The following is a 16,160-nucleotide window of genomic DNA, read 5'->3' on the forward strand; positions in this document are numbered from 1 at the left end:
TCAGATTTAGGAAACCGTTTTTTCAATTTTTGGTGAAGACGTTAAAGTTACAGAATTCCAGCGTGTGTCCAACGCATTTTATGTCTATTGCGAGCACCATTGGTATTTACCAGTCAAGATGGTTTGATCCACATCTCCAATCCCGTACTTTTCTCCAAGCTTTTTTTGGTCTGAAACTGACCTTATAATCCGATTGTATTCCACTTCGTACCATGGGATTTGACCTAAAAAGCTAGTACCAATTTTGATCACCACAGTCTTAAAAAAAAGATGTGCAATCCAGATCGCGAAGAGTAAATGACCGGTTCGTAGATAAAAGTCCGAGTCGTTAATGGCGCAGCCTGCATACCATCTATGCCTCATCGAGCCACATTCCTCGCGGTCGCTTAACAGCGATTGCAACGCTCGGTCAGCCCTACCCGCGACAAGCGGCTTTCCTATTTCGGCTGGCGGGCGATGTCAGCCCTTGTTAGAAATGTCTTTTGTTAGGAGATAACTCGGCATCTTATCCGAGTGCCATACCTCCAGGCCCTGAGTCTCGTTAGGATGCTTGGTATGCTATTCAGGCACCTGTTCTTGACGTCTACTCGCACTCGGGCAGATTCTCCCCCTGCACATTCCATATTAGCTAAAAAGTCTCGTGGGTCTAGCTCTCAGTCTCTCAGACATGCCAAAAAGTCTTCTGGGCGCATCAACACTATTAGCGGGGTTGGGAAAATTCTCTTGCTCCATCCAATAATGATATATAGCCTTAGATGTTCCCGCCACATTCAATGGCTGCCGTTCTCGGATGCCCCTTGGTTTCCATTGCTTCAGTGCTACAATGTCCATCAGACAAATCTTGGGGCTACAGAAACCTACCAATCCACTGGATAATACCAACTCCCAGCATGATCCTGATCCCACTGTCCTAAAATGGATCAATGAAATCATTCCGTCCGGAAAACAACTTTTGGATTACTTTATCAGCTTATTCCCCTTCTTGAGATGGATAAGGTACTACAATATGCAATGGCTTTTAGGCGACTTGGTAGCAGGTATTTACCTTCCTATCAATCGAGCTGTGGATCGTGCAAGACTAATTTTAAACATTTCAGGCGCTACTGTTGGTGCGGTCGTCATCCCACAAAGCATGGGTTATGCAAGGTTGGCAGGTCTACCTGTTCAGTACGGGCTATACACCTCTTTCATGGGTGGTGTGGTGTACTGGCTTTTTGCAACATCGAAGGATGTCACCATTGGCGTACGTCTCAAAACGCATGCTTCATGATGCCATACTAAATCATTACCCAGCCTGTGGCTGTCATGTCAACCCTTTTGGGGTCGATCGTCGCAGATATGCAGGCTTACTACCCCAGCATTTCCGGTCCACAGATCGCCATGTCAATCACCGTCATATGTGGTGGCATCGTCACGTTTATGGGCTTGGCAAGATTGGGTTTCATCGTCGACTTTATACCTCTTCCGTCGATCACGGCATTCGTGACAGGATCTGCTATTACGATCTGTTCGGGTCAAGTCAAGAGCCTTCTGGGTGAAACTGCCGACTTTAGCACTCGAGCACCCGCATATCGTATAATCATTAACAGTTTGAAGAACCTTCCCTCTTCTTCAAAATATGATTCAGCAATGGGTGTCTCGGCCCTTGTCACCCTTTACATGATCCGAGCTGCGTGCAACTATACTGCACGTAAATACCCTCGCCGAGAGAAATCTTTCTGCTTCCTTTCTGCCCTTCGCACAGTTTTCGTCATCTTCATTTTCACGATGATCAGCGCGATCGTGAATTGCCATCGCAGAGAGGATCCTGCCTTTGCCATTGTGGGCTACGTTCCTCGGGGGTTCCAGGATGCCGCTATACCTCAAGTCAGGGGAAGCATTGTCAAAGAGATTAGCCAGAGACTTCCTGCTTGCGTTGTTGTTCTAATACTTGAACACATTGCCATAGCAAAAGCTTTCGGTCGCATCAACAACTATACGATCAACCCTTCGCAGGAGCTAATTGCCATCGGGGTTACCAACCTCCTGGGGCCATTTATTGGTGCTTATTCTGCGACTGGTGCTTTCTCTCGCTCTGCTATTCAGGCAAAGTCAGGTGCAAGGACACCAATTGCTGGTATCATCACCGCAATAGTGGTTCTGATTGCTATATACACTTTGACGACTGCATTGTACTATATCCCCCATGCATCCCTATCCGGTGTTATCATTCACGCAGTCGGAGATCTGATCGTTGCACCCAACACGATCTATCAGTTCTGGCGAATCTCACCTCTTGATGCTGTGATCTTTGCAGTTGGGTTAGTCGTGGCCATCACCAGCACCATTGAGAATAGCATCTATATCACTGTTTTTCTGGCCTTGGTTATTTTGCTTTTCCGATGCGCAAAATCCCCCGGTCAATTCCTGGCCACCGCTAGGGTAGGCGACAAAGATCACCAGCATCTGATGTTTCTACAAAGTGACGATCCAAGCAACTCTCATCCCGATCTGAAACTAGAGATGCCGCTGGCGGGTGTCTTCATATATCGGTTCTCGGAGGGATTCAATTACCCCAATGCCAGTCATTACACCGATGCCTTGGTCCGAAGAATTCTCGAAAATACACGCAGCACTAATTCAGAGTTCTACGGAAAGAAAGGCGACCGGCCATGGAACGACCCGCACCATCACCCAGACAGGGCCGAAATGGAGCTTCCCCTTCTCCGCGCCATCATTCTCGACTTTTCGGCAGTGAACAATGTCGATATCACCAGCATCCAGAACTTGGTCGACGTACGCAATCAGCTCAATCATCGAGCAGCACCTTTAGGAGTGCAGTGGCATCTTGTCAGTGTCAGAAATCGATGGACCAGGCGCGCATTAGCTGCAGCAGGATTTGGATACCCGACAAGTCCTTCTACAATCTCAGAGATAGGTGGTAAGCTGGCGGACTCGTCAATTTCTCCGGGGCATGGAAGAAAAGTGGATTTTGAAAAAGGGGAGGAGATATTTGCATGTCAGGGGTGTGAGGATTTGGCTGAACCTTATGAGAAGAAGCTCCGCAATATTGCGTCGGGACCTCTCGGAAATGAAATTGCACATCGACCTTTCTTCCATAATGACCTACCAAGGGCTTTGGAAAGAGTGGAAGCTCTTCTGCGACTGGATGCATCTACAGGAAATATATAGCTATGTCATTTGATTTCTCTAGATCAGAATGCAATGGAGGGCCAGGAAACATCAGTTCTTTGTAGTAAGTAGTAAAATCTCTCAGTAAATACTAGTCAGCTCTACAAGATGATAGCTGCTCCCAGTGCCATCGCAGCGACGGAAACACCAAGCACGGTTCCGAAGCCAGTCCAAGTAGATGATCCTGGGGTCATCCTTTGCGCAGCATTCGTAGGGCCGGCCTCTGAGGAAAATATTAAATTGCACGTTAGCTCTGAATCATCCTTGTATCTGAACATTCATTAATGTCAAGACGCACCTTCAAAGTCGGCCTTCTTATGGACCATAGTCATGATAGCGTAGCTGTCATATCCAGCCAGAGTAGCCTTCTCTTCATCGTCGAATGTCGTTGTTTTAGGTTCGCCGAAAGGATTTGTCGCAGTCAGAGATTCCATGTATTCAGTCGTTACGGTCTCGCCGTCGATCACCTTTGTTACCGTGACGAAGTTAAGAAAATCTTTTGCTGGAATGTGGTAGTTGCAACCCGAAGACGGTTTGTAATCGGGAATTTTGGTCCAGCATCCGAAGTCAAGATCTGCTGTGTATGAACTGAATAGATGTCGGTCATTTCTCCTTTGCAGATAACTAACTCCACATCGTGCTGGGTATACCTTGGGCAACATAGTACCGCCGTCTCGCTGGGCTCCAATAAGCTCAGGAAGAAATCTTTCGGTGATATCAATGCGTAGTCGGGCTCAGAGGTTGTCGTGGTAGATGCCGGGGCAAGAATACCCGATTTGCTCAAAGAGTTTTCATCGTCGCGCACAGCGACGCCCACGGTAGCCCAGCCGGAGGGGCAATATAGACCAGGAGAATAGTAACTTCTCTGATACATCAAAGTTGGATTCATATCCTGAGTTGTAGTTGGATCTTTCGTGCCAGTTGGCACGCAGTCCCAGCCCCCACAGTTGAACACTGGAGACCATACTCAAAATTTGGTGGTGACGAATTGGCGCCCACGTTGATCCTGTCGGAGTCTGTAGCACAGCTTGCAGGTGCTGTGAACGTGGTGGTGACTGGGCCCCAGTTCAAAAAGGTGTATCCCGAAATGCTGGAACTGCTAGGCATTTTGGTCAAGAATTTCGGAGTGGGGCGTATCTGTCAATAGTAAAGTTCAAGGGGACGGAGACTTTTCCAAATCGGCCGCGCGGGTGGGAGCCGTTTAAATACGACTCAATGCCGGGATCAGAGGCATCCGGTTGTAGTGTGGAGGGCGTAATCTGGGGGCCAAGCTCGAGTAGCAAGCGAGGCCGAGTCTCATGTTCACCATCTGCTCAACAAATCCAATCAATATCCTTGTCACGCAAAGGTTGCGCTTGGCAGAGCCTCATGCGCTCTCGTACCGAAGACTAGCGCCCCGAAGCGCGCATATGATTGGAGCGTTCCGCAGAATAGTCACACTATCGTGGTATGATGCCTTATATGTACTAGCCGGAGGGTTGGCATCAGTAAGGTCGCATCCCAAGCAAAGAGATTGACTACCAGTTGATTTGATTAGGATCCATGAGAAATTATATAGCTAGTAAACGTTTTGTTGAGGCTCACTCGAGACTTTTCATCAAAGTATCAAAAAATTGTGAAATTTGCGTAAACGTGCGCTTCACAAGTGCTGGGAATTCTTCTTGAAGTTGTATATTAGTAGCAATTGCCGGGATATCGTAATAAAATAAATAAATAGGCACATCTTTTCGATGCCCAAACAGGGAAAACATAATTTCAATGGCAATAGGTTCGATTTGATCCATCGCGATGTGCATAAAGGATTAGGGAAATGGCAGTTTAGTTGCAAGAGAACACCACCTCAGACAGCCCCATTGTCTCATTCATAATCTGCAGTCCTGCTCAACAACATTCTCGTCGCATTCGCGTCACGGTCAGAAACATTGGATCTTCGAAACAGTCAAAAGCATATCATCGAAGTTGATCCAAGGATACTTCAACCCTGAGTACCGCATTGAGGGCAGAATCGGCTAGACACAGCGGTTCCACATTGACCACAGTACTTGAAAGCAGTTGCAGTTTGAACAGGCTCCTTCGGAGGAGGTGTACCAGCCAAAGAGGGATTGGCCATCTCAGGGAAGCTGGGGCCGGGCGAGGCGGGCGAGCGAGGAAACTGGGCAGCCTGGTGAGGCGGGGCGTAGGTAGGCTGAGGCGCGGCGTAAGGCTGTTGGAATGACTGCGGCTGCTGTACGGCAGGAGTGGTGTAGTATGTGACGGTGTGGTGGTTGGCGCGGCTGCGCTTGACGCAGAAGACGATGAGGAGGATCCAAGCAGTGAGCTTGAGAACACCGCCGATAACGAACATGGCGATGGCAGCGTAGAATTCGCCCAGGTCCGTATCGACGCAGGAGTAGCTGGAGTAGTAGCTGTAATAGGAGCTGCTGCTATAGGAACAGTCGTCGTAAGAGTTGGCGACCCATGTTCCCATCAGAGCACCACCGATGACGAAGAAGACGATGGCGGCGATGAAAAAGCTGATAGGCCACCACTTGTTCAGCCGTGAGGGCCGCGGAACACCGGGAGCTTCCTGCATAATGGCAGATAAGGGATTCTCGTGGGCGTTTTGGTTTATTGACAAAAAGAAGGGAAGAAAAGGAAGGACTGCAGAAGGGCAAATGGGGCCTGGTGGCTCTTAAGGCGCCTGCGCAGGAATTCCTTTAGCCTCATTGTGACTAGATTGTGATGGATACGAAGGAATTTTAGAATTAAGGTGCGAAAAACGTGCTGAACCTATCACCATCAGTGCCAAGTAAGGGTTGGAGCTAGCCAGGTGCAGATTCCCTCAATTGAGCGGTCCATCTCGTATCCAGGAAGACACATTGCCCAACTCGATCCCGTAACACATCTTGATCCTGCATCGGACTCCTTCCAAGCATTGCCACGAGACACAGTGGCTAATTTAGTCAGGTATTCGGCCGCCGTGCTGGGTTTTTAGTCAATTTTGTAGAAGAAATTTTTTTCGGTCATCCCATCGCAGCCCCATTGCGAACCGTTTGCGATGCCAGGATCGCCAGGATCGCCAAAGCAAAGACACACAATACGATCCCTGATCCACCCATATCCACACCAACACGAGCTTAGCGGGAGAAGTGTTTGGGGTCCGCGACCATTTCCAAGAATATCAGACTTTTTTCTGAGATGCAGCAACAGGGGGATTTAACCTTGTTCAGTTAGGTTCAGAACCGTCAAGAGCCTCACTCGTATTCGCGCGGTCCCAGCGCCACACTCAGGCCCCTTTTTCACGGCCATAGAGCACATGCGAGCTGCAGAATGGAGGCGAAATGCCCCTTTTGCCGAGTTTTTGGCTTTCTCATCCTCGTAAATCATGATAGCGGAGCCTGGATTGGCTGAGAAGGGTTTGAAGCGGCAATCTGACAGATCGCGAGCGATGATCCGTTCCTGTAACTAACATCCTTTAGGGACTAGCGTGGACTTGTTAAGATTAGATCCTCTTGGCGGAGGTCAATCCAGGCAGGACGAGCTTTTTTAAGAATTGTGAGGCTATTCCAGACCGGCATAGACAGCCCTTGTGGAGAGCCGAATCCTTAAACGAGGGCTGGACCCTGCGTTTAATGCCTGCAGAAAGTACGTATCAAGTAGGAGTAAACGTAAGAAGTCAGTTAAGATCTCGTCTTATATTCAAAATGGCAGACATATTCACACCCAAACGCCAACTCCTATACGCTAAAACATATCATAGTCATAGGCATTCATATCCAGATCAATGCATGAGCAACCATGTCTCAAAAGGCACGCCCCGCGAGATCTTCTTTCCATCCCGCCCAACAGAGAAGAGAACAGGCTCGAAATCACAAACCGAGGCATAAGCCCGAACAAGCTGACGCCAATAACAAGACTCGGCCGCAGGTGTGAGATAGCGATCTCGAAACGTGCGTACCGCATTATTCGCAACCCGCTCCGCAACAAGCGGATTGTCAATAAGGTAGTCAATCTTATGCGAGAGATCTGAGAAATCAGGCTGCACCTCGATGAAGTTCGCATCCGGGCCGGAAGAAACGAGGGCAGCGTGATGTGCCTCGCGCCAATTAAGTGGATGCGAAATGACCACAGATCGACAGTTCAACAGATACTTTCCACGGCCAGAGAAACTGCGCCCCTCGGTGTGCGCGAGGAACATGTAGCGACAGTGATCTTCAATGGGGAGAAGGTTGTATCTGATATCGGTTTCATCATCCCAATCAATGACCCGGACACTAGCCCAGCTCTTGGTACTAGAGGCTTTGAGCAGTTTGGTCCGTATCCCGGGGTTGGTAGCGAGACTCCCACGCCAGACAAGCTGCTTCTTTTTATCCTGGAAGGAAAGACCCGGCGTGATCGTTCCATCTGGCGCGGTTTCGCCATCGTCAATCGCGGCAATGCGTTGCCGGACTTCTTGGTACGGTCCAACTTGGACTTCTGGCCAGGCCCAGTATCCGAAGTCCGGCATCAGCCAAACCGAGTCATCGCCGTCGCGTTTCGAGTACGACCATACGGGTCCTTTGCCTGTTGGATCGTTGGCAAAGTCCTCGGATGTGAAGATGAATTCGATGCTTGGGAGATTTTGGCGGTCAGGAACTGCTTTCAGGGCACGATGGAGGGAGTTGAGGGTTGCGCGAGCACGCGAGGCCGTCACAGGTTGAGGTGCGAATTCGACGATGTATAACTAGCAATCGTATGTTAGTCCCCTGTTGCTTTCTTCAAACCCTCTTGTAGCGGATATCTTCGCCATTTAAAGAGAAACATACCTCGCCTTTGTCAATAATAACTCGCACCATCCCATCCTCAACCTCCCGCGAATCCAGCTCGGCATAAGAAATCCGACTCTGAGCCCTCAGCGCAGCAGATTTCTCAATTTCCCCAAAAAGCTTCGGAAACGCTATTTTGCACCGCTCCTCTGACATTCCATGGTCACTTCCATCCCGACCAACAACAAAATCCCAATCTCCACTGATATTAAACGGGGCCTGGAAAGAGGGTAGACAATTCGAGCTTGGTCGCTGCGTCTTGGCGAGGTATCGAAGCGACGAACCGCTCGATTGGCGTGTGCTTAGCAGCAAGAATGTGAGCGTGAAAAGCGCGATCGTGGCGCCCGTAACGAGGAATCGAAATGAGGGGAGTTGGGCGAGCATTGTTGCGGGATTGTTCGAGAAGGATGTTTGGAATTCGGCTCCGCTGCCGGTCCGGAATGCGACTCCGTTGTCGATCGAATCGTGATCCTGTACGGATATAGCCCATGTAAATTCTGGCTCTGTTTGAATTGCGCGCGGTGTCTGGAGGGTGCATGAGATGCGTTTTTGCCCTTGTTGTGCCGAGGCCGAGCTGGGCGTCTGATGCGATTGTTTCCGGGCCAACGAGAGGCCGCCCACAGTTGCGCTGACCTGCTCAGTGGTGCGACATGACGTCGATAAAGTGATTAATTCTGAACAACTTTGGATGTTATCTACTAGGCTAGTTTCGCTACTATTCAAATGCCACTGACATGTCTAATTTTATTTTAGAAATACAGGTTTATCATAATCTTCATACGCAGACCGAGATGGCCACAGACTGGTAATCAGCACCGTCGAATCTTTGCTCCCAGCGATATCGAACTATGTTACATACATGGGGGAATGGGGGCCACAGGCAGTTGATAAATAGGGGGGTATCTCAACAGGTCATGAAATTAGAAAAAGAGGTGTGCTGGGCTGAACAAAAGAAAGCTGGGGAAAAATTGGGAAAGACGCCGGGGCCGTTAGATCGTCAAAACATGAAGCAGAACAATGACAAGATTGTCTGTCATAAGTGTTCAGCGCTAGCGCTCGTCGCCGCTTGTAGCGGCACTGCCGCCACGGCTGCTGAAGTAGCTCTCATCGATCTTGAGAATCCACTCCACCTTCTGAGCTTCGGTGCGCGTGGCGAAGAGAAACGTGTTTTGGGTACCGTAGACGGCAAAGATATTCGGACGTCCATTGGCAGAGAGGGAGCGGTCCGTCCCGGCCCCGGATCCGTCGAGCAGGCGTGCGAAATCGGGCGCGTGGTCGACTCGCGCATTGCGCATGTTGATGGCGTTGATTTCGTCACCTTCAGGAACGGAGTAAATGTGGAGGTACGGCCGGCGAAGCTCCACAAAGCGGCGAACCCAGACGCTGTTGGTATCGTCGGGTGTGAAAACGTAGCCCGTCTTCAGGGTAGAAGGGTTCTTGGGCAGAGTCTGAATGGTAGCGACGAAGCGAGGTTTCAGCGAGACCTTGTCTGAAGCCGAGTCCACGCCGTTGCCCTTGCGTTGGGCAACAATGGCGGCACCGGTTCCGGGAGGTTCGGTGTTTGTGCGGACTAGGATGGCCTCGGTAGGATCATTTTTGGTTGCCCACAACTCAAGATACTTCCGAAGGAGTTTCGCCTTGCGTTCGTTGAGGTCCTGATTGCGCAACGGAGTAGACCGTCCACTGCCACGAGCGGGTGAGGCAATCAGACTGCCCGCGCTGAGAGCACCACGGGCAGCATGTAACTCAGCCATCCTGTATCGACGCTTACGAGCTGCGATGTAGTCGAGCACCAGAGAGACCTTGCGGGGAGCCCATGAAGTCAAATATTCCTCGCCCTTAACGTAGTCGTTTTGCGTGTTCATGCGCCACAGGTCGGCAGCTCGCTTCGCAGAGATGGGTCGGATAACCAAAGAGTACATGCGAGTTGTTGAATGCACGATCCGGATGTTGCTCCAAAGCTGTTTGAACATTGATTGCTGGCGGATGTAGTTACGCCCAAGAATTTGCAGCGTTTGGTCAACCTCGAACACAACGGGTGTCTGCAGACGCGAAGAGACAAGGTCCCAGCGGACAGTGACTTGAACCTTGTACTTATCGGCAGTCACTCTGTCAAGCAGGAGAGAACCGTGCAAGCTAGAGTCCCACTGGCCAATGATGGTAACATTCGATGTGCCGTCGGCATTATCCTTGACCATTGGTTCTTGAAGGAACTTGAGTGGAACATCAGGAGTCTGCAGATCTTGGTCTGGGATTTTACCCCAAGGGTCAAGCAGGCGAACAGAGCCTACACGGGCGTTGGTGATATCATCCCACGGAAGACTCTCGGTCGAACTGTAGGTCATGTTGATTGAGACTCGGCGCTGGAGTCCTTGGTGGAGTTGATAAGTACCGGCGTCGAGCGGACTATTTTGGATCACCTCGACTGGCAAATACTCGCCCGACTCGGCCATTTCAAGGATCTGGATACGAGCAAAAACGTCGTGTCTCTCTTGGGAGTAGAACTCGGATTCCGCAAGTCGAGGTGATGTGCGTTTCCTAGTCGTAATATCCGAACAGTCGTGCATGTCATCCCAGCTCAAAAGCTTGTCCAGATGGACAGAGGTGATGCGTGCGTAGACACAAACCTTCAACGCAGCTGATCGCGGACTGCACAGAGGGATGCTCATGCTATGAACACTTTCAAAACGTACAGGGCTTTCTTCGAAGCCATTGATCATCTGCGTCGTGGTTGCACCTCCTTCTTCTGAGATTCCAGGAACGAAAAGTTGAGCATGGACGTCAGAGCCTTCCCACTCAGCAAATCCAACCATATCACGCATGACAACATTGAACACCAGTTTCGACGAGGGTGCTTGTCTGGACGATGGTTCAAGGGACAGGCGGATGATACCCACCACACTCTGGGTGTATGGTGAAGTGATCTCGACCGAGAAATCTTGCACACGAGTTTCAAAGACAGCGGTCAGGGGAATATCGGCATCTCCAACGAGAGAATACTGAGGGGAGCAAGACTCCGAAAATGGATTCTCGAGTTTGAAGTGCTGGATGTAGTCCGGGCGGTCGATGTACTGATGCAACTGTCGCATGGATTGGACACGACGCTGTAGCTTCTCGATAGACCAGAGGTGGATGACGGACTTCTTATAGTCGATCACTCGCACACCCACACAGGGTTTCTTGGTCTCTTCGAGAACGATATCTTCGTCTCCAGAAATGCCACTCAGGACCAGGTCATAGGAAGAAGCCATACTGTGACCTTGATCGATAATAGCAAATTGAAAAACTACGTTCTTGTCCATGATCTGGCTCATCACCTGAGCCTCCTTGAGAAGCGATGCATATTGCAAGATTTTCTCCGCCATGCGGACATAGTTCCGCTGTGACCAATGACGGTACACAGACTGGGCAATCGCGATTTCTCGCTCATCCAGTTTCGAAAAGCCACTATCGAGGATTTGTGGAACTGCGTGACCCATGTCTCGCATCTGGGACTGGAAGTTCTCCTGTTGTTGGCGCAGTTGTTCCTCATATTGCTCTTTGGTTGCACGAAGTGCATCCTCCATGCGTTGTTTCTCGGTTTGGATCTCGCTTGGATCAGGGTTGGAAGCGGCCTCTGCATTCCTCAGCTTATCATGATACTCCATCTTCTGTCGATCAAGCTGACGTTGCATATCCTGGTGGACCGACTTCAGAGAAACGCCGTTTCCATCATCCTCGTCATTTTGGCGCGGAGTACCGGGCATTGTAATTGCGGTGTCCAAAGAGAAATTGTCAATGGTGCCATTGGACATGTACTTGTCCCGGACTGGGAAGGAACTGAGAGAGTCCGAATCGTCCTCGTTCTCAGGAAGTCCCCGGCGTCCTGCTCGCACCTTTTGAACATCCTCAAGAAGAGTCTCCAGCTCGTCGTCCGGTAGATGAGAAATATGATCCGGGCCGAGCATGGCGCTCGCGGCCTCCTTTCTAGCCATGAACCAATCTGATTCACGACTTCGGGACGGCTGAGGAGAATCTGTCCGGCTCGTATCACCATCAATATCGGATCCCGTCTTGCTGACATTGCGATCATGAGACTTGTTCGGAGCAGGAGAACCCAGCTGACTGGTGGTCACGGAGTGTCGCAATAGACTTTGCTCCACTCGTTCGGCCCGGGCCTCCTGGGGGTGGTTGAAACGGAAGATATGAAAATCTCCGAGGATAATTCGAAAACCGCTTCGAAGTCGAGTAGCTTTGTCAATGCGGAGACCATTAACCATGATGGCAGCACCCTCGGTGGGGACAAGCGTTACAACATCATCGCCATGTTCGAAGGTACAATGCTGTGGGAGAATTTTAGAGCCATTCAAGCGGATATCGACATTGTTTCCTTGGTCCATGTGTCCGACAGTCGTGTTGCCGGGTTTGATATTGTAGACCAGACACTCCGCCAGTAGAGGATCGTCGCTGAGGTTGACCAAATGAGGCATCTTTTTCGGAGTGCTGAGTCCGATGAACCCTTTCTCGATGTTGATACCCAGCTCCTCAAGTGCTGCTTCACGCTCCTTATGGATTTCCTCGGTCTTTTGCAGCTTCTCCTCCCAGGTCTGGTTGAGGTCTTTGTAGAGCTTCTCACTCTGGTTCAGTTGCTCGACGATCTCAGCCTTGCTGACCTTGGTTACACTGCCATCTGACTGGTGAATGGAAACCATTTGCTGCTCCAAAGGCGTGTCGGGGGGTAGTATTCTTCGGCGGGCATTGCTCCAGACGCGCTCCCTGCCGCTCCAGCAGCGCCGCCTCCAAGTTTCGATCGGAGTTGAGCCAATTCTTCCTTAAGCTCGCGGATCATGCGAGCATTGGGGTCCTCGTTCACAACGGCGTGGTTCTTGATTCGCTTGGCGGAGTCGGCGTAGCGGAGAGTACTCAGGGTTTCCTCGAAATTGATATCGGCGGGGGAAATGGCAGCAATCATGGAGGTCATGGAGTTACCGCCCAGTGAGTCCTTAAGTAGCCAGGTCAGAATCGAATCACGGTAGGGGACCATGGAGGCCTTCTTGAGCTTCCCGGATGACACATCGGCAAGGGCAGCAATAACGCGACCCAGCGTGGACAGCGAGCGGTTGATCTCGGCACCTTCCTTCAGACGAGCGCCTGTGGCACCCGTCGAGTTGGCTCTCTCGGAACCCGCCAAATCGACCAGACTAATCTTCGAGACCTTCTCGGTATCCATCGATGTTTCAGCGTCATGGCGCTTTTGAGTGAGCGTCAGGGTGAATACGGCGTGGGATCGACTGGACGTCTCGTTCATGTTCGTCGCGGCGACCGTTCGAGCTTTGTTACCCTCGTCCATCAAATTCTCGATTTCCTCGAAAGAGCGCACCACCAGCTTCGCCAGATCTTCGACATAGGGACCAGTTGACGGGTGCTCGCGGACTTTCAGATTGCCCTTGTTGGACGGGTTGAGCAAATCGCGGACGCGTTCGTTGTAGATTTCGAGATACGACACTTCGACCGTGCAATTGAGATGCTTGTCTCCCTGCATCATGTCGGAGATGCGCATGAACATCGACTGGCAAATTCGGGGAATGACACCATATTCCTTGCCATATCCCATCATGGAGTACGACTTTCCCGAACCGGTCTGACCGTACGCGAAGATACAATTGTTGTAACCGCCAAAGGCGTTGTCCAAAAGCGGCAATCCCAGGTCATCGAAAAGGTTGTCCTGACCGGCATAGTTATTCGCGCTCTTGTCGAACGACCAGTACGATCGATCATACGCGAACACCTTGGGGCCGGAGTCGGCCTTGCCGCCTTTCCTCGATACATCTTGTGCGCCAGGCGGTGCGGTCAGCACCGTCTGGGCGCCCTTCATCTGAACGATACATTTTGCGCCTCGATCGATTTCTATTATTCACAACGGGGGTCAGATCAGCGCGAGCGCCGCGGATAGACATTCGTTCACTACGGGAAATTCAATACTTACCTCTGCTATTGAACGGTCGCACTCGGACCACCACCTTGATATTACCTCCGCCGCCTGGAGCCATCTTTTCTCCTACTCCATGCACCGGGAGGAAGTATTACAGGTCGAGTAATTTGCGGTCTCGATCTGAAGGGGGGTTCGCACACAAGCGGTGACGGACGGGAGTGTCGCACGGATGTGCGGACTCCGCGAGGAGCGCGACTTGGTCGGAACGGTGTCGCAACGGGGGTTACTCGGAGGAGGATGGAGGAAGAATGGGGAAGGTCGAGAAGCCCTGGTTTGTGGAGAGACTGACACCCGTGGATGTCAACAAAGACGTCATGTATTGAATTTCAGCGCGTAGGTGTGGGGTGGGTCAAGGGGGTCCCTCGAGATGTGGCGTTTGGGATCTCGCAGACTGAAGTTGAAGCCCCGTGGGCGCAGACAGGCAAAAGGCGAATGACGAAGAAGCGAATGCGATTGTCGAGGCCGCCTCTTCATGCGGAAAAGACACCTGCTCCGGGGCAGGACCCCTTGCTGAGGTAATCACCGCCTGAGGCCTGGCGGTGGCAGTACTCAAGCGTTCACATTTCATGCTGTATACAGTGAATTGTACTGACGAAAATCAGTAGTATAGTCTGCGTTGTCTTCAAATTTGCTTCAAGATTAAAGGCGATGGAATGTGTCAAGTAGCAGAGAAGATCGGTCTCGGCGCCTGACCGAGGTCAGGAATGCCAACTCAGTCCGTACGTGCATGAAGAGGTACCACGACCAGTAAAGATGAAGAGGTTATCGATGCATGAGATAGATTTCATTGAAGCGAACAGATATTTCGCTAATATTTGATCTATGTTGTTTTATGAGGTCATCATGTAGTTTATCTGTATCGCTACGAGTTATTGCACCACGCAATGGCCGAGTCTGGTCTGATATATATCGCATGAACATCACAACAGTCATGATCTACCTAGTGTGACATTTCATGTTAGGTTTCTATTCCGAGTTACCGTAGACTCCAATTTGAGTGAAACAAGCATATATCCTGAGATTTGCACAGATAATCCAACCTTGAACCCAGTCCCTTCATATATCAGCGCACGTAAAGTAGGTGTGTGGCTTCCTAGGTAGACGCCTCGACTAGACAGAGGATCGGATACCTCAGGGCTGCAGTGTGTGGGCATAAGACCAGCAAGCACCTGGGCAAGTACTTTAGGGTAGGTAAGTAGGTAAATCTGCGATAGAGCGTCCGAAAAAGGGTGAGAATTGTAGAGGAGGTAATTAACGTAGAAAGAAGACTGGGTCGTAGTGCTGAATGACCTATTTCATAACTCCTCACCATCTGCCGCGGCACCAGAAAGTGTACTTCGAGCGAGCGATGGGTCAAGGATCATTTTGATCGGAAAAACGTTGACCAGCTTTTGCTTCCGCCATACAGTATTCAGGTATAATGTGGACATATCTAGTCCACAGATGATGAATCTGAATCTGGACCTCTACACCTATCACGGTCAAGCTTCACACGTGGGGTTCGTTCGGACACTTGGACCTGCGGGTCCCACGACTGGCTGAGGTTGACCACCTCGCACGTGGGCCGATCTATGCCAGATCGCATTGAAATTTACGTACAGTTCAACCTTGGAATGAGTTGTTTTTTGTGAAGGATTGATTCTACACACATCGTCTGAGATGAGGTGGTGCTTCTACGATAGATTCCCGAGTTCAATCGTGCGCTTCTGCACTCATCCGGGGGACTCACCACCGCGGAACTTGACCGATGCGGTGAGCTGAGCTCCCCAGCACACAGCCGAGCCCCGAAAGTCCACTGGCCGAGTTGACCTGGCGTGTTGGCCAGTTGCAGGCGACAGGGGAACAGTCGGTCAGTTTCTCTCGCTTGACCCGCTGCTGGATGTCCCCGGCATCCCCGACCTCAGTTGCGTCATCGAGCCCGTAACACGGACTCGAGCTGGGGCGTGATCTCGGGGCGAAAGCGACAGCACCCAACCCCCGCCAGGCCAGATGGCAATAGCGTCGATCGTGCCATGTTCTAGCCGGCTCCGTGTCGCGGCGTGACGCCGTGACGAGGTGACGAGGTGACGAGTGTGATGATATCGAGGAGCCGCTAAGTACCATACCTTGGGGTATCCGTAAGATTGTGCAAGGACTTGGAGATCTCGATGCCGTACTCTATCCATGGATTACCCCGTTCCATGACCTATAAGTACAACGAAGCAGTAAGTAGAGTGCGGAGGGATGGGACTTGG

At 50.9% G+C, this 16,160-nt stretch overlaps 5 protein-coding genes across 5 annotated transcripts; 1 reads left to right on the forward strand and 4 right to left on the reverse strand.

Annotated features, from left to right (window-relative positions):
* Positions 1-823: 823 nt before the first annotated feature.
* N7532_009945 (SLC26/SulP family anion transporter) lies at positions 824-3,171 on the forward strand (the record flags this gene model as incomplete). The annotated part of the gene is made up of 3 exons (XM_056622436.1): positions 824-1,037; positions 1,098-1,243; positions 1,294-3,171. 3 exons carry the CDS (start codon positions 824-826, stop codon positions 3,169-3,171), a joined length of 2,238 nt encoding a protein of 745 aa, XP_056469852.1.
* Positions 3,172-3,272: 101 nt separating this feature from the next.
* Positions 3,273-4,060, reverse strand: N7532_009946 (uncharacterized protein; the record flags this gene model as incomplete). Its single annotated transcript, XM_056622437.1, has 3 exons — positions 3,273-3,394; positions 3,470-3,759; positions 3,822-4,060. The coding sequence occupies 3 exons, from the start codon at positions 4,058-4,060 to the stop codon at positions 3,273-3,275; spliced, it is 651 nt and encodes a 216-aa protein (XP_056469853.1).
* A 1,086-nt stretch (positions 4,061-5,146) lies between these two features.
* N7532_009947 (uncharacterized protein) lies at positions 5,147-5,743 on the reverse strand (the record flags this gene model as incomplete). Its single annotated transcript, XM_056622438.1, has 1 exon — positions 5,147-5,743. The coding sequence occupies one exon, from the start codon at positions 5,741-5,743 to the stop codon at positions 5,147-5,149; it is 597 nt and encodes a 198-aa protein (XP_056469854.1).
* Positions 5,744-6,931: 1,188 nt separating this feature from the next.
* On the reverse strand, positions 6,932-8,339 carry N7532_009948 (uncharacterized protein; the record flags this gene model as incomplete). Its single annotated transcript, XM_056622439.1, has 2 exons — positions 6,932-7,873; positions 7,956-8,339. 2 exons carry the CDS (start codon positions 8,337-8,339, stop codon positions 6,932-6,934), a joined length of 1,326 nt encoding a protein of 441 aa, XP_056469855.1.
* A 665-nt stretch (positions 8,340-9,004) lies between these two features.
* Positions 9,005-13,984, reverse strand: N7532_009949 (kinesin-3 motor protein uncA; the record flags this gene model as incomplete). The annotated part of the gene is made up of 3 exons (XM_056622440.1): positions 9,005-12,602; positions 12,644-13,841; positions 13,921-13,984. 3 exons carry the CDS (start codon positions 13,982-13,984, stop codon positions 9,005-9,007), a joined length of 4,860 nt encoding a protein of 1,619 aa, XP_056469856.1.
* Positions 13,985-16,160: the final 2,176 nt, after the last annotated feature.

The sequence above is a fragment of the Penicillium argentinense genome, assembly GCF_028826775.1.
Source record: "Penicillium argentinense strain IBT 30761 chromosome Unknown utg000010l_segment0_segment0, whole genome shotgun sequence".
Lineage (NCBI taxonomy): Eukaryota > Fungi > Ascomycota > Eurotiomycetes > Eurotiales > Aspergillaceae > Penicillium > Penicillium argentinense.